The sequence below is a fragment of the Micropterus dolomieu genome, linkage group LG21 (genome assembly GCF_021292245.1).
Source record: "Micropterus dolomieu isolate WLL.071019.BEF.003 ecotype Adirondacks linkage group LG21, ASM2129224v1, whole genome shotgun sequence".
NCBI lineage: Eukaryota > Metazoa > Chordata > Actinopteri > Centrarchiformes > Centrarchidae > Micropterus > Micropterus dolomieu.
The window spans coordinates 11,493,744-11,511,897 of record NC_060170.1 but is presented as its reverse complement, the minus strand read 5'-3'; the positions used below and the strand labels follow the sequence as shown (position 1 = coordinate 11,511,897).

General features: G+C 40.7%; 1 protein-coding gene across 7 annotated transcripts in view; it reads right to left on the bottom strand.

Annotated features, from left to right (window-relative positions):
* taok3a (TAO kinase 3a) overlaps positions 1–18,154 on the bottom strand; it is an 86,070-nt gene that overhangs the window by 19,230 nt on the left and 48,686 nt on the right. For all 7 annotated transcript variants that reach the window (XM_046034706.1, XM_046034703.1, XM_046034708.1 and 4 more), the window contains 10 exons: positions 16,904–16,975; positions 16,144–16,245; positions 15,782–15,827; positions 13,203–13,299; positions 12,586–12,699; positions 11,353–11,444; positions 11,018–11,111; positions 6,529–6,610; positions 2,954–3,121; positions 990–1,187 (listed from right to left, as the gene is read on the bottom strand). In XM_046034706.1, the coding sequence (XP_045890662.1) occupies positions 990–1,187; positions 2,954–3,121; positions 6,529–6,610; positions 11,018–11,111; positions 11,353–11,444; positions 12,586–12,699; positions 13,203–13,299; positions 15,782–15,827; positions 16,144–16,245; positions 16,904–16,975 (1,065 nt within the window). The remainder of the gene's footprint in view (positions 1–989; positions 1,188–2,953; positions 3,122–6,528; positions 6,611–11,017; positions 11,112–11,352; positions 11,445–12,585; positions 12,700–13,202; positions 13,300–15,781; positions 15,828–16,143; positions 16,246–16,903; positions 16,976–18,154) is intronic.

The window sequence follows — 18,154 nt, the reverse complement described above, 5'->3', positions numbered from 1 at the left end:
TCCACGCTGGCTTCAAACCACATGCGGAGCACTTGAAAACAGAATTGCGGGTGGGTTTATTAAATGCATCGACTTTATAAAATTTACCGTTAATGGAGATAGAAAGAAGAGTCGGCAGAGATGCATACAGGGATAGAGGCGTGTGTGAGTGTGGAGAAAAGAGAAGTGAAGCCAAATAGACCCCCCCCCCTCCCCCACCAGCAACAGTACAGGGAGCGGATGTGTCAAGGTTCTGTCCCTCAGAAATGTGACACGCGGCCGTGGACTTTTGTGTCGCAGTTTCAGAACCATTCCAGCCCTAATAATTACAAATAAACAACCTTGTACCAAATCTCTAAGCCCGTCACATAGAATTTTCTTTTTCATTTTCAGAGCTTCATTTATTCTTTACTCTTATTTATTGTTTTCCTACAACATTCTGTGTCCTATAGTGTTTTTTTCTTTGCTGATCTATTGTGGCATGACTGTTTGGACAGGATTTAGACAGCCTCTCCAGTGCAAACTATATACTCAATTTGAAATGTAGTTTTCAATCAATAGCAGCACTTTAAAGGTGTGGCATCAACATGAGTCTGTGCTAAGCCATAGTGTTCATTCTGCTTACTAAAGCACATACTAAGCTATGTTGTTTTAATTGCTTATTGTCTTTTTGTTTGGTTGACATAACATTATGGTGCAGATGTTCTTTGTATGGATCCCATACCGTGCTTTGGGACATGCCTCCCACCAACCTGAATCAGTTGAAATATCCTAATGCCATGTGCTGCTATTTAAGTGTTTGTGAACACTAATAAGCAAGTAGGCAGAGAAGTCAAAAATGTCAAAGTGTCTTCTTAGAACAGATGTATGAATTGTGTACACTTTTATATTTATATGTTTGTATATTTATATTACTTCAGTTTTCAGCTCTGATTTGGGGGGACTTTTAATCCTTTATCCAGACTTTAATACCCACCTCCCACCATCCAACCTAAACCCCTGAACTTTACCTTGTTGGTGTGTGGGGAGGATTCCAGGGTGCTGCTGTAGTCCTGGGGGTGCATCATGGTCATGTCGGAGCAGCTGTCGTCCAGCACCTCCTGCATGCTGTTCACGCTGCTGCTCTGGCTGCCGGTGCTGACCGAGGTGCTGGGGATGGAGTGGTTACTGCCCAGGCTGTTCATCTTACAACTGGCTGCCTCGCTGTCCTGCAAGTGAACATCACATATTCCTAAATAACTTCAAGAGTCACGAAATTGTACACAGATACAAATATACACGCAGAACCCCCCTTGTCTTTCACCCCCAATTTACACAGGCCTCTCCAAAATCATTAAATGCAGACACCTCAATAAAGGGAAATTAACTAATGACCTCAAGATTGCATTAGTCAAAGTCATTCTAAATTGCCTATCGAGCTCAAATTGTTCATGTGAGTGTGTTTGTATCATTCACTTGTGTCAATTCTTATATTAATGCACATTCATTTGACCGAGATGTCTTCAGATCAGAAGGACACTCTAGCTTTTAGGTGCAGCAGAAGCAGCAGCAGTGCAGCAGTTAAGTCTGCATTAACAGACTATATTAGGTGTTATAATCAGCCTTTCCACATGCAGCGCGTCTCCCCTGGAACCAGAAAACAAGGTTTGGGACTGCAGGTATTCTCAGTAAAGCGGCATCTTGTTGCAGTGAGGTCTGATGGCTGCTCTGAATTACTTCACGTGGTGTAGGATGACACTATTGTGGCTGCTGCCTCAGGCCAGGTCAGCTAAGGGACATTTCATCTCAATGTCAGGCTACCGTGGCTCCTGTTTGTTGTGATGTCAAATTTGCTGCACTGCTGTGAGCATCTCCCAAATGTTTTTCTGGATATCCGAACTGAGAAAACAGCAGTTAAGAAGGCCACTTTGGGAAAGTACTACCTCCTGCTTGTCTTTCAGTGCATTTCTGAATGGTTGAGTAGAATGTACTTGTGTTAAGTCTAGCAATTCAGGTGTTTCCACTTTGCTACTACTGCTCGTTTCTTTTCCACTGTTAGCTCAAATCAATAAATCACAGCCAACACCCAAATAGCACACACAAGTCTCGCCAATGTCGGCCTGAGGTTAGCCTGAGGTCGTACACCGGCATTATATTTTTACCTCGTAAGTAGCAGCCGGTGTGCAGCTTCTCCTGCGGTGTGTTTACAGCTAACTAAATACTGGGTCCGGAGCTACTGTTTTAAGTTTTTATCAGTCAGGACATTTCTACAAGGAGCTGAAGTAGGTCGCCTCCTCCAAAACAAACAGACAGGCAGATTACAACAGGTAATAAAACAGGTTAAAAGTTACATTAGACACGGGATGTGAGTGCTGCGAGCTGATCTGCTACTGCTAATGTTGGCTATTTTTCAATCATACTGTTTTTCATTATATTCTGATCAAATTTGCTCATGGACAGTGATGTTACCAAATAATGATGCATGTCTGTAGCTTTTTACAGTGTACGTCAGAGTAAGCACATCAGCTGGTTAAAATGCCTAATCTTAGCAGGTCTTACATATATACATACAGCAGCCCTTCCCTGCTGTATATAGCCTGTGCCTGCCCGACTGTTGATTATTAGTTTTTCTAGCTGACATCTTTATTCTATAAACTATTGTCTCAGTTGGCTCTATCATTGTTTCTGCTACTGTTTTAATACAAAAGTTTCCCTCCGTTATAGTAAAAATTAATGTAGTTTTATATGAAACCCATAAGCAAATTAAAATTGACAACAAACTTCTTCTCTTTGAGGTGAAAGTTAGAGAACTGTGAACAAAATTTCAGTGGAACTCAACTGGTTTCATGTTTTTAACCCCTTGTTCTCCACTTTTACTCCTGACAAACTCTATAATTCTCATATCTGTGTTATTTCTTTTTCCACTGAGACTCTGTCAACTCCTCCTTATCTTTCACATTAACCCTTCTCTCCTCCCTCTCCCTCTTCCTCCCACCTCCTCCTCCTCCTGGCTCTCTCCCATGGGTCCATTGTGTTTCTCCTGGTAGAGGATCTTCTTCATCTTGCGGTACTGCAGATTGTCCAGCTCACGCACCGCATCCTTGGTCCTCTGGATGAGGTCGATGAGAATGCGCGGCGAGCGTTCCCGACGCACAAAATCATGCTGCATAGAGAAGAGGGACAAAGTGAGTCAGTTAGAAGGGTCAGAAGGCGGGAACAATTGGTTTAGAAATGTGAAGATAAACCTCCTTATACAGTAATCTGATTTAAGTAAAATAATGTTTTAACTTCAGCCTTCATAACATATAATTTATGGATGTTAAATGCTTAATTTCACGTAATGCTCAACAGCAATTTGGAAATGGACTTTTTAATTTGTCTGTGTTCTAGTACACTGTTTTCACCAGAAAACATGTCTACATGTTACAGTTTATATCTATGTATTGTACATCAACATTCATGCATTTGTAAAATAAAGTAAAATAAAAAAGTGCTGGAAAGATGTAGGAAATTTAAATAATATAAGATTGCCGGTAGTTACGTCTCAGCAAATACGAAAACTACGGTTTGAGATCATCACATAGCCGCAGGACCTTAAAGCTTTTAATACACATTGCTGCTCTTAAAATGTCTTCTAAATTGTGGTTAAAGGACATCTGGTTTTACACTACAGTGTTATCAAATTTCTCTCAGCCAGTGTATAATTTCAATGAGCACCACAACTGTGACTATCACTAGAGGGCGCCTGTGAGTTGCTCAGCCCTTCCTGGGAGTCCCAGCACTCTACATCCGCTAGTACATTGAACACACAGGATCTGTGCAGATTGTCCGTAAAATCGATTTTCATAAATACTCTTAATCCTTTTCATTCCAATAAATAACATTGTAACTGTATCTGCCTCAGCACTGACTTAATGACAGCTTCAATTAAATGATATCAAGAAACAAAACAGACAATGAGTAATATGCTAATAATTTATTGAGAGGTTTCAATCTTTTAATCTGTTTTTTGTTTGTTTGTTTTGTAGAAGGCTAGTCTAGAAAGAAAAAATAATTTAAGGGAAAAAACAAAGAATAATTTACCAGCAGAATATGGTGGAATAATAGAACCCAATTGTATACACACTGGATATTAAAACCTAAAATTAAAAGTCCTACAGCAGGAAAGTTCTCTACATCTGCACAACATTAAAATTACACAAAAGTTTAGATTGTCTTTCTAAAAATGTGATTATTTGATGATATTTTCTAACCTAGTATTACACTAAAATGGTGAAACTCATTTAGATCTGTGACCAGTTCTACTGTAAGCAGCCAACCTTTCTGTAATTTGATGGAGGTGAAATTTGGAGGAGGTCGGGGCATTATGCATTTATGTAATTATTTATTTTGTGTTGCATAACCAGCAGGTCAGAAAGGTTGGGTGAGGCCGATGGGGGTTGGCTAAGAATGAGCTGGTACTTTTTAGCAATTAACTGTACTGTAAGATGAAAATAAAAATAAAATAAAAACATCTTCTCTCCCCTACGCTTCCACCACACACACACACACACACACACAGACATATTCACACATCCTCTTAGTCACTCTCATTCATAAATTATTGTGTTCTTATTTGGCTGAATGTATGAAACCTCGAGAGTACAGGACGAAAATATATATAATGTATCAAAAAAGAATATATATATATATTTTAAGGTCTATTTCCAGCTCTCTTTCTCTGCACACCTTCCTCTCCATGTGACAGATGCTGGTGTAATGGGTTAGTCAGGACACAGGGGAATGACGCTCTGAAAATAGAGATGAGAGTGATTTGTCCCGTTTTCTGACGGACCTACACCACAATGTGGGTGGTTGGCCACCCCCACTCCATCCACCAGCAAGAAGTTACCTCCAAGATCCTCATTATAAGGTTAGTGTTAAGAAAAAGCGACTGTCTGTATATTGTTGCCTCACTAGCTTTTCTCCATCCTCAAAGATCTGCTTTAGTCCATCTCATTTACTTCTTCTGCAATTACAGTAGCAGAAGTGAGAGAGAGCAAGCCCAACATGCTTGATATATTAAAAGAACAGTTAAGACATTATTTTAGCATAAAGACTGGAAACAAGGGAAAACTCTCGTGCTCTGGGAAACTGCCATTGCACTGGAAATCTCTGTGGTTTGCTAGTTAATTTATGGGATAAAAACAATAAAACAAAACATATACCCAAAAGCAAACAACACCCACAACTATTTTTAACTGTTCAAGAGAGTATTTTTTTGCTTCAACGGTGGTTATTTATGGAAGGACGTCACTGAGGGGTTATTATTTCATTATGTATATTATTACTATTACTCTGAATGAGGTATAGAGGGAAAGAGTGTGTTTAACCTGAAGCTAGAACACTGATAGCTCAAGGCCCCCAGATTAGTGACCTGATTTCCCCTTTAAAGAGCTTGGAGGGGCGTGTGCCTGTGTGCCTGTGTGTGTGTGTGTGCCTGTGTGTGTGTGTGTGTCTGAGAAGAGAAAGTGGGGTATTAATCATAAGCTAACACCACCAACCTCCCCCCCCGCCCTTCACTATGAAGCAGACCCTTCGACACTGATCCAAAGTCTGTTAAGTACTTATCCCTCCTTAATGGTTTTTCAGCCAGGATTTGGGTCAGTGATGTTGGGAAGAGTGAATTCCAGTCTACACGTCTTTTCTATCCAGACAACATTCCAGAGCCCCTTATTTATCCGCTAACCTCACACCTTCCCTTCGTCTTCCCTAAGGTGAGGCATGTGTGAAAACTCCTGCTCGAGCTCCCGCACTGTTGAGTGTGATCACCAAGAACATAAAACTCTTAGGGGGCCAATAGGATTACCTGTTGGTCACACAAACAAAAAGATCAACTCCTCAATTACAGGGAACCTCCATGAACATACACTGATTAACAGTGTGTTTACGTGGGGCAGGATGGCTAAAAATGTCATTACAAAGGCTGACTTGCAGCTGCACTTCATTTTTATGTTTTTATGTTATGGGATCGTTTTGCCTTTTATTTGACAGATAAGTGGAGAGTGACAGGGAAGAAGGAGGGAGGAGGTTGATGTGTGACGTGTTGATGTGTTCAATTTAGATCATTATTAACCTAGCAGTTTGACAAAATAATTTTATGACAAGGTCCATCAAAATCATTTTGCAACCTGTCAAAACTAACACTATAAGGATATCCCTGAATGCATCTTATTTTACAAATGTTCCGGTATGCAAAAAACACATGGACTCACCAGCATTAAAAAACCAGTTGGACCCTAATCAAAGGACTGATGTGAAAGCAGAAAATAAACACAGTTCTATGGAGTCCTTAAGGCTACAAGGAGCGGCACAGGAAGCAGAGTTACAACAAGGGAGAGAAAAAAAAGAGAAAGAAAGAGCCATTCTCAGTGGTGTACTTGATTCCTATGCTTGAAGACGACACTGTGTATATGCTTGCATATTAGGGAGCTGTGGGTGGGTAGGAATGACTCATCCACATGGCTCAGGGACTGTCTGAGACAGGAAGTGAGGTCACAGCTGGAGGGATTACAGAGGAAGCCCACTCACTCGTAGCAGCTCCCCTGATGAGGGTCTGTCCTGAGGAATTTTCAGTAGGCAGTAGTCGACAAAGCTCCGGAAAGGGTCAGACCTGGGTAAAGAGGACAGTGAGATGGAGTTCAATGATTCCCCTTCTCAGTCAAACACATTTAAATCAGAGTAATTTAAGCGGGGATAGCTGTGACAATCTAATAGATGCTGCTTTCAGCTAAATCTACTGTGCTCACTGTCAATGTATGTTTAACGTGATGAGTAATCTCCCCTCCTTTGTTGTGCTGTGTTTCTCATATTAGTGAGTTAATCCACAACAATCCTGTAATTTCTTAGTGTAGCCCCATATATGAACCATATGGATTATGTAAATATGTGGAGCAATACAAATATAGGCCACTGGAGCTGTGGAACACTGTGCCACTGACTCTAATCTAAAAATATGCTCATGATAACACAGTATGTGTAATACTGTGTGTTTGGGTTGCAGGTTTGGGTCGTTAAGATAATGTAGCCTGTGGTGCTATTTCAGATTTTGATTGTCAACATGCACATTCAGAGTCATTCTAGGGTCAGTAAGTGCACCTACCACCACCACTTAGCTCCTCCTCAACCTCTACATCAAACGTCCTCTGTGGTTAGCAAAGGTCCATGAGTGCACTTGCATGTCACGCCAATGTGTGTACTGTGTGGTCTTGCGTATGTGTACTGAAGTTACACTATGGAGCTGATGTCTCTACTAGTCTCATCTGGCAGGATGTTGCTAACGCCTCGGGCCGCTGGAGCTCCTCCAAAAATACCACAACCCTGCACCGCCCCACACAATCGCTTGCCTCAGCGTGATGCTAGAAACCAACGCTAATTTTACAACAGGCGTACTCCATGCACAGTCGTAGGGCAGCAAATTCTAACTTAAGAGACTCCCCTGCCACACGTTTCTGATGACGTGCTCTTTGTCCGAGCCCACGATATGTGCTCTCTTTTAAGGTGTAAACATGTTATTTAATTCAGAGCTTGGGTGGAAGACAAAGGAAGGCCACTGATGCCTTCAGGCTGCTCTGAGGCAGGTAGAGTGCAACATTCAGCTTCTCTTTTTGGCTGTGCAGAAGAAAAATATATGACAAGGAGCTAACACCGACACGACTCTGCATGCTTAGGACCTCACAAACACTTCCCTTTCATACCACAGAAGTGATAGTGTGAAAGAAGGCAAATTACAGGGAGAACATACTAACATAACTAACATAGGGGTTAATATATTAATATAAGAGTATTGTTTCCCCCATGAGAATCTCACTTCACATGCAAAGTGTGAGCAGCGGCTGCAGCAAATCAGGCCCCATCCATACTACTCCGTTTTTGTTTAAAAATGGAGTTTTAAAACGAACACGATCTCCATCCACACCAGCATTTTAGCTGTGTATCAGAGTTGATCTCCGTCTATACTAAAACGACTGAAAACTCACATATAGTGACCGTTCACGTAAACTGGGCCTGCGCGTGTCGGTGTAAACATGAAGCAGATGGTCTATTCTGTAGTTACAGAAGATTTTGCGAAAGAATAAAGTAATGCAGACGAAGAATCACACCAGAATATTATTTTTTTGCATGGACCAATAACGTGCTGGGACCGTTACTGAACGTAACATCAGAGTTAAAAAGCGTCTGTGGCGGCGGACGACAGACTGGGACTCTATAAGCTATAAGTGTTATTTGCACAGTACAAAATATTTTAATACAAATACCAAATGTCAGTAGCATCCTGTTTCTGCTTTGCATGACTTATAAGACCCAATTAGACAGCCAAATGTGAGCGTCTGCGTCATCGTTTCTAAAGTCCTCCGTTTTTGCCCATCTGCACTAAAATGCTCTCCAGAGTTTCAAAACGAAAAACGGGGTCGGCAGTGTTTTCAAACTTCTCCGTTTTAGGTCTTCGTTTTCGCCTTTTTAGTCTGGATGGGAGATGCAAACGTAGCAAAAGGTCTCAACAAAAACGCAGTAGTGTGGATGGGGCCTCACATTTGTAACATAACGGTGTTAACAGTAAGTAGTAATGGTTAGGGGTGGGGGAAAAAAAATCGATACAGCATAGTATCGTGATGCCATGGCAATACTGCATCGATACACGGATGCCAAGTATCGATATTTTATTATATAAATTGCAGATGGGAGTTTTAACTTTTTGGTACTAGAATAATAAAATCTATTGCTTTTTTAGTCCACTAGAAAACTTCTAAACAGAGAAATGTATCTTTTTAGATAAACAGATGTTGACAAAGTTTGACTTTAGGGACCTAATTGGAAGTTGGAAAAAGGTAATAAATTGCAATATATCTCAGCAGCATAAATATCGTGATAATATCGTTTCGTGGGGCCTCTGGTGATTCCCACCCCCTAGTAATGGTGTAACGCTGAAATATTTGCTGCCTCACTAATTTCCTGCTAGTATCCTTTTACATATTTTTTGACAATCATGCTAAATCACCTACTTCTCTAAATATTTATATTTTTCTATACATTTATACTGATATTGCTAATATGTCTCCAGGTTTGTGCAAGCTGAGTATGTGCATGTAACATAATTAAGTATATAGGTAAATGGTATGGTATGTGAGGGGTGGTGATGGCGCATAGATAAGATGCTTGCCTTCAGTGTGGGAGACCTGGGTTCGATGTCTCCCACTGTGAGACATCCACCACTGTGTCCCTGAGCAAGACACTTAACCCCTAGTTGCTCCAGAGGCGTGCAACCTCTGACATGTATAGCAATTGTAAGTTGCTTTGGATAAAAGCGTCAGCTAAAAATGAATAAATGTAAAAATATATATATATATATATTAATGACTATATTGTGTAATTATCTACCAGCTAATAATGAATTATTATTTGTTTCTTTCACAACTACAATACCTGCACCGCAGTCATATGCCACATAAAATGTGGTGCTTTTAAATGTGAAGCCCCTCTTTGAACTGAGGGCGCTGTCCTATATGTTGTTTGCAGTGATTCTGATGATGCTCGAAATTCAGAATGAGGAAGCAAGTGAAAGGCAGAATGGACAAGACGGAGGAAAGCCTGTGACGGAGTTACTGTTTACTCATTGTATCGTCCCAGTCAAATTGTGTGTAAAATCTGGAAAAGCCCATTTATTCCTAACTGTGCTGAAAACCTATTTTGAATTCACAATGATCTTTGAGTCAAAAGAGTCACCTATTCAGTGTCCAACGTGGTCACAAACCCCCTTAATGTTCCTAAATGATGGTGGTGAAAAATGACCAAAGACAGTGTTTTTCCAGGACATTTGTTTTTCACACTGAAGTTGACCGTATCGTATCACTAGTTGTATCCCAATAGGAAAAAGTTTCATAATTACCGCATCAATTCTTGAGTTATAAAAACATGCTTGTCAAGGTCATTTTGAGGTCACAGTGACCTATCAGACCAAGTGTGAAATATAATAATTATTGAGTTATGGCCAAAAAAATGTGATTTGTGAGGTCACAGTGACCTTGATCTTTGAAAACCAAATTCCACTCAGTTCATCCTTGAGTCCAAGCAGACGTTTGTGCCAATTAAAAATTCCCTCAAGGCATTCGTAAAGAAAGGGACAGAACCCTAAAAACTTATATTAGCGCAGAGGCGTAAAATGTTTATGAACAGACACAGAGACCAAATGTATTGGCAGAAATCAACAATTTCACATCCAGTTTCTTTATTAAACATGAAACTGTCATTTTTCATGATGAAATGCAGTACCACAACTAACTGAAAAAAGTTACACACCCACTATGGCTGAGATGCAGCAAAGAGCTGTTTAAAACCTGCTGGCCTAAATTTAATTGCTTAAAGTTTTTTGATGTCTGGAAGGATAGTCTCCAGAGGATCTATTAAAATCTACAATCATAAGATGTGAGCAGGAAGCAGCATAAATTATTGCATAAGGCTGGCTGTTTTCCCATAATACGTTTAAAACACTGAGTCTGTGTACAAAGAAAAACCCTGGTTAGTACGGCAAAGACAAAAAAAAATGTGTTTTTAACGACTAGAATAATATCTGAATAATAACACTGCTTTGATTTGAGGTTGATATACATTTAAATACACCTTATAGCCCCAGCAGCAACAGCGTGTAATAGGTTTCCCAGGTAATTACATAAGAGACTTAGAGTGTGACCTTGCACAAGGCCTATTGCAGGGATCACAGGTCGTGCAGATTAACACAGGGATGTCTTACTCTGACTGAGCACAGATCGGATTGGGCTTTAATATTCACAGTTGACTGGACGTATTGTATCAGCAGTTTCACTGGATTTGTTTGCTTTGTGTACATTTTTTAAGTTCAATAAAATGCCCTTTTTTGCCATTTGCAGTCTGTCAGTTTGACAGACCACACATTGGACAGCATTCTGCAAAGACTGTGCTTAAATTAAAATGAATTTTAAATGTGACAAACAAAACAAAAATGAACCCTGAATGATAATATTTGGGAGGAGTGTTTTCAACTCACCACTCATTGGATTGTAGCGTGGGAGAGTCGTTCTGTGCGATGTGATATAAGGCACTCATGGCATTCATGTTGAACAAGGGGGGTTTACGCTCCGCTAAAATAAGAAAAGATGGGAGAGTCAGCGATAGTTGGAGAAGAGTGATGTTTCTGTGCCAAAGTTTTCACAATCACCAATCAGCCTCTACTCAAATTAAAAGTCTCAAAGTCATGCATGCAAGTCATGCATTTTTGTCCTCCTGTGTCATGAATATTTTTAAGCTGCTTAAATCAGCTGAACTTCTGACCGTACGGGCCTATAAATGCATTTTTTAACCAGTAGGTAGATGCGTGCTCACCCAGTTCAATACAGGTGATCCCCAGGGACCAGATGTCCACTTTCCCTTCGTACTGACCCTCGTCCATGGCTAGGATCACTTCTGGGGCCATCCTGAGGACAGAGAAAGATGCACATGCAAATGCACACACAAACGCACACACACATACACACACACAGTTTATTAAGTACGGGAAAAAATCCACGAAAATGTCATAATCTGCTAAGCCTCTTTTTAAGACTCTGGTATGCTGTGATGGCAGCTCAGTTATTGGAATATATGTGTGTTTCTGTAAACGTGGAGTGTGACAGTGTGTGTGTGAATTTAACACTACGAGTGAGACACTCCGTCCGTCACTTGTCCAGCTGTTTATGTGAAGCTTTTCCTTCACCATCAAAGCTGCATGTATGTGAGTGAGTATTACAGTGGGTAAGGTAGAGCTGTTGATTTCTATACGAGAGGCTAACAACAGAGGGCATTACAGCTGCCTCTGTAACAAAATATAATGGATTGTGCTGTCCTTAAACATAAACCTAAGTCTTTTTCACACATGGAACATGTAACGTTGCCTCATCAAGCTGTTAAAGTGCTATCTTTTTGTCAATCAGACAAAGGGTATAAATATGTAAATGTTCCTTTCAGATATGACAGAACAATTACAGAAAGAGCTGGAGAACAGCGGTGGGTGGGAAAACTATGGATATGAACGAAGAATAGTGTTCTCTCACAGGCTGCATCAATGATGAGCATCGTGAGTACGAGGCACGCTCACCCCTCTTCTCTCGCTAAGTAATTTTCTTATGACTTCATCAATTATTAGTATAATTAGGTCCAACCTAAAATTGCCATTGCCATGACTTCTATGTAAAATTTACTCAAACACTTAATTCAGACACAACAAGTAAAACTGCTAATCACATTCACGTAACATGGTGCATGTCTCGAGGCTTCAGAATAAAGCGTGTCTGTGTGCCAAGAAAATTCCTATGATTTATGAGACTGGTTTCAGGTGTCATAATTCAGAAAACCCTGAGAGCATGATGGCAGCAACATGAACTACTCTCAAACTACTCGAACTACTCGCAAAAACAATCAAAAAAGCCATTAAAGCAGCTACTCTAAGAATTTGTGACATCTATGCAAAAGAAAGCTGACCATAAATAAAAATATTCCAGTTCACGTTGGTTCTCTCAGAACATGTAGTCCTGCATGCTGCACTACCATATTCCCATGTCTTGTCTTGCATATACTGACCAATAAGGTGTTCCCACAAAGGAGTTGGCAGGTGAGGCAATGGAGGCAGAGCCAAAGTCGGCCAGTTTGACCTGACCCAGCTCAGTCAGCAGGATGTTACCAGCTTTCACATCTCTGGATGGGGAGAGGGGGATGAAGAGAGTGAGCATATGAACAGAAGATACAGGCATAGCGACCAAGAGACACCACATAAGTTCCAAAGATCTATTATGCATTACGCTTTTCCCTAGATATAAAGTGGTCACTGGCGGGGTGTATTTACATATGCCATATGTTAATTTTAATGGGTTTTATGTAATTTTAAATGGTCTGCAATGGGACCTGTGATGACAACAAACAGTCAAAAGGATTGATACTGTGCCTTTGTTGGACGCAAATCAAATTTGTCTGCCATAAAAGATAATATTATGGACACCAGAGACACAGGTTACCTCTTCATGGCAATGTTCAAGAAGAATAAAACGTAAATACAGACATAAGGTTTTATAGCCTAATTAGTAAACACTGCAATAAAGGGAGAACATGAGTGTCCCTCATCTAATCTTATCATGTTTTTGCTAAAGTCACTGTATGTTCCTGTTGGGAAATGTTTGCAACAAGGAAACAATCTGACTCACCTGTGAATCATATTATGGGAATGTAGGTAAGCCAGTCCTAGCAAGGCACCATGGGTAATGGCAGCAATTTCCATCTCTTGGAGTGGTTTCTTATGAACTTGGGGAGAAATATGTAAAATGGAAATGAGTAGGAACGCTCTTAAGACAGAGGAGAACTATGACTAATTACTACAGTCTACTAACTAATTTCATGAAGTCCCAAAAACAGGCCAAATGTCATGTGTATCTACGTTAGTGATAAGAAAAATAACACATTAATTCAGGTTGCTGCTTGCAGGTTTAAGCTTTGAATACCGGAAATGTTATTTGGACTTTGTGCATTTTATATTGAATAAATTTGGAGCTACTCTAAATTTCTCTCCCCTCCCCCAGAGAAAGGGGGAGGGGTCAAAGTTGCTTTCTCTAAGTGCTAGCCCGACCATAAAACTGGCACCTTTTTGATTCCGAAGCTGATAACGCGGGGCCTGACTGTTAAACTGACAAAGGGACACGAGCCAGCCATTGGCCTCTCCCTGAACAGCCTATCAAAACTGGCCCCCCACACATGTTTCCGTGGCAACTGACCTTATTCTTTGTTTTATTATCCCATCAAAGGGGGACACCCCTGTCTCACCTAGGTGTGACACAATCCAGGACAGCCGAACTTTGAATGGCTAAGGACTGCAGTCTCCAAAGACTCAAAGCGTTTAATTAAATCTTTAGTTACCTGATTACGTTTGCCTCTATTTGAGTAGTTATGTTAACATGTTGTTGCTATCCGTTGTTGATATTAGTGCTGAAAAGAAAGTTACTTGTGCAGCGTTTTTATTTTCAGCAAGACACTCCTTCATCTAATGTAATCCAAGCTTTCCTCATGTAACCTAAGCTCCCCCAAGTGGACGAAATAAGTATTACATGCCCTCGTTGGAAATGCCGTTAAATGTATAAATATCCTGACCAATAATGTGACAATTGTTTCCTGTTACCAAATGCTTAGAACAGTACAACCGTTCGACCATTGAGGTTCGATTGTGGAAAATATTTGATTATAAGACGTGCAAATAGATTTCTTTTTAGACATTAAGATTAGAAAGGCAGTCCCTTGGGAAACCTGAGACGCCCCCTGGGGAACCACGCCCCAGGCAACAAAAGAGCGACACGCGACCTCTCGCTCTCTTCTCTTGGCTGTTGGCTCTCTTCCACTCTGCTCTGCTCGCTGGACGCTTTGGCACGCGTGTGGCGTGCCTCGCCAGGCAACGCCCAGACTCGGCCAGGTAACGTTAAATGACTTGCCCACGGACATTCAGCTTACTTTATAGTGCGCCAAGACATGATGTTGTTGTGATGCTAGCTGTAGCAGCAGGAGATTTGTGAGTGTCGCTGTCTGGAGCTGCTGTGCTGCTCTGGGACCGTCTCATCCTCTCATGTTAGCTTTGCAGCAGCAAGTACAGTCAGTTTGACAACCCACAACCTACCTAACATTAGTTACATTACTTGTGTGTCGTTGTTCACTCCAACATGGTATTTGTCATGGTATTGGATTTCTCCAGAATCGCTTTATGGTGCCGAGGAATATTCCGAGTTACAGTTGGAAATGCCATAATGAAAATTTACAAAAAAATGTCGAGTGTATATACACACACATATAAAAACAAACACACACACATCGCACAGCCCTAGTAACAGGTCAGACCACATAACCATGTTAAGTTCATTTACAAGCAAGTAGCTCCTGCTCCAAGAACCAACTTGTGGATTCTGCTGCAGTGATTGACCCTAAGCAAGTATGGAGGACTTTGTTCTGTTTTTTAGAAAGGATTACATGTCTAAATGATAACAAATAACCACAGGAAACAACCACAGAACATGACGTTTTATGGGTTTTTAAGAGATGAATGCAGCCTTCTGATATGACAGTTCCTCATGTCTAGAAAGTGTAACCTCATGGGAAACCTCATGAACCAAGGTCATATAGTCTGGACAGATGTTCATATTCAGCTACTGAGCTACAAAGAAGAAAAATAAGGTAAAGAGTACAGACACATCTATTGCTGTCAACTAAACCTACAAGCACTAAGTCACTGAGACGCCCTAGCTCACAGAGTTAAACCATGTGAACCAAAACCAAAAGTGCTGTAAAGTTACAGCTACGATGAACACTTTTCATAAACCCAGCAGAGAATACAAACTACAGGTGTGATTACATGTCAAGGCCTCCTGGATACAGGACGGCTTCTCGTAACTTGGCCCAGTCACCACCTCAAACTAGTCTAGAGTGACCACTTCTACATCCGTTAGCTTGGACTGAAAACATGTGGAAACAGCTAGCCTAGTTCTGTGCAGAGGTAATTAAATCTACCTACCTGTAAGCACCTGTAAAGCCAAGTAATTAACAAATTATGTTATATCTCGTTAGTTTAATCCGTACAATCACCCCAATGTAAAAACAGGGTTTTGAGACTGTTTCTTGGCTAGGCACAGTGACTTCTTGGGGGAAAAGATGTTAAGATAAACACCCTGATAAGGTCAATAAAAACAGGTTTGTAACTGTAAATATGTGGGTGGGTGAGCGCACATTAAACATTAATAAATACACTTACCCTCGAGTAAATCTGATGCGGAGCCCAGGCAGTACTCCATCACCAGCTGAAACAGAATACAGTTACAGCTGAACAACAAATCATTCACATGGTCGGTGGTCCATCCTAAAATATCTAGAATACAAAGCTTCAGTTCACGTTGTGTTTTGCAAACTGATCATTATGGATTTCTGCAATGGAGGTGGTATTGATTACAACATATTCAGAGACACAGAAGTAGACAGTGGGAAAGACTAAAAGAAACAAAGACACAGAGGAAAAGAATCAGACAAAGAGGATGGGAAGAAAAAGATAAACTAACAACGTTGCAAGACAAAAACAAAGAGGGGAACTAAAGGAGATGTGGAGAAGGATCCACTAACCCAGGCAGTGTTGTCTTTCAAGTAGCAGCCTTTGTACTCGATTGTGTTTGGGTGTCGCAGCTGTCCCAAAAACTTGACCTCCTTAATGATGTCCTGCCACTTCTGCCAAAAACAAATTCAGACACACAGATGGTTACACACTACAGGTACAATCACGGAAACACTGAAGTGGACATTGCTGGGACTTTGATTACAATGGTGCAGCTGGCCTCACCGTAGTAACCACTCACACAGGTATTATGGCTTTTCTACATTTTCTTTTACCATTGTACATAGACAGAAATGTTTTTTCAAAAAAAAAAAAAAGAAAGCTAGCTCTCTGCTAACCAGAAGAGCTGATACAGCAACTGAAAGACTCAGCTAGTAAGGAATAGTCTGATGATGTCATGCATTAAAATCATCACTCATATGTTAATAAAAAGAAAGTTTAATAAACCACAGAGTGAGGGACATGTTTGTTCCAAACTTCTCATCCGGTGGTGATTAATTTAATTATTTTCAAATAGTGTTTGTTCCTATAGAGTAACTAGCCATCACAAATGAGACAACTCGCATTCTTACAAGCTAGTGTCGATCTACTGGGTTTGTGCGACAGCAATAGAAATAAACGTTTTCTGACTGGCCTAGCCAAATGTCCATGTGACCTTGGGTTTGAAATATGGAGACACAACCACCAAATTGTTGTGATGCATTTATAGTTTCACCTTGGATTTGCAAGGCAAAGTTTGGCATGTTTCCAGTGCGTGTTAGTCTTTCTTACTTCGGTAGTCTGCTTGCCATTGTAGGACATCTTTTTGATGGCCACCACCTCATTGGAGTAGGAGTTACGTGCCTGGAGAAGAAAACAGAGAGATCAGATTCAAGTAAAGTTTTGAAATTTGACTTCTGAAGGTCTAACAACTCACAGACAGACAACTCTCACAAATATACATACAGTAAACGTCTCACAAGACATCACTGGACCTCCTTTAGTGTTTTTGGGTCCCCTGGCCACAACACATTTTAAAAAGAATCTGGCGTGAATAAATTAGGAAACCACATTGATCTACAGGTGCTGGTCATATAATTAGAATATCATCAAAAAGTTGATTTATTTCAGTAATTCCATTCAAAAAGTGAAACCTGGATATTATATTCATTCATTACACACAGACTGATATATTTCAAATGTTTATTTCATTTAATTGTGATGATTAAAACTGACAACTAATGAAAATCCCAAATTCAGTATCTCCGAAAATTAGAATATTACTTAAGACCAATACAAAACAAGGATTTTTTAAAAATGTTGGCCAACTGAAAAGTATGAACATGAAAAGTATGAGCATGTACAGCACTCAATACTTAGTTGGGGCTCCTTCTGCCTGAATTACTCTAGCAATGCGGCGTGGCATGGAGTTGATCAGTCTGTGGCACTGCTCAGGTGTTATGAGAGCCCAGGTTACTCTGATAGTGGCCTTCAGCTCTTCTGCATTGTTGGGTCTGGCGTATCGCATCTTCCTCTTCACAATACCCCATAGATTTTCTATAGGGTTAAGGTCAGGCGAGTTTGCTGGACCATGGTCCTTAAACCAGGTACTGGTAGCTTTGACACTGTGTGCAGGTGCCAAGTCCTGTTGGAAAATGAAATCTGCATCTCCATAAAGTTGGTCAGCAGCAGGAAGCTTGAAGTGCTCTAAAACTTCCTGGTAGACGGCTGCGTTGACCTTGGACCTCAGAAAACACAGTGGACCAACACCAGCAGATGACATGGCACCCCAAACCATCACTGACTATGGAAACTTTACACTGGACTTCAAGCAACGTGGATTCTGTGCCTCTCCTCTCGTCCTCCAGACTCTGGGACCTTGATTTCCAAAGGAAATGCAAAATTTACTTTCATCAGAGAACATAACTTTGGACCACTCAGCAGCAGTCCGGTCCTTTTTGTCTTTAGCCCAGGCGAGACGCTTCTGACGCTGTGTCTTGTTCAAGAGTGGCTTGACACAAGGAATGCGACAGCTGAAACCCA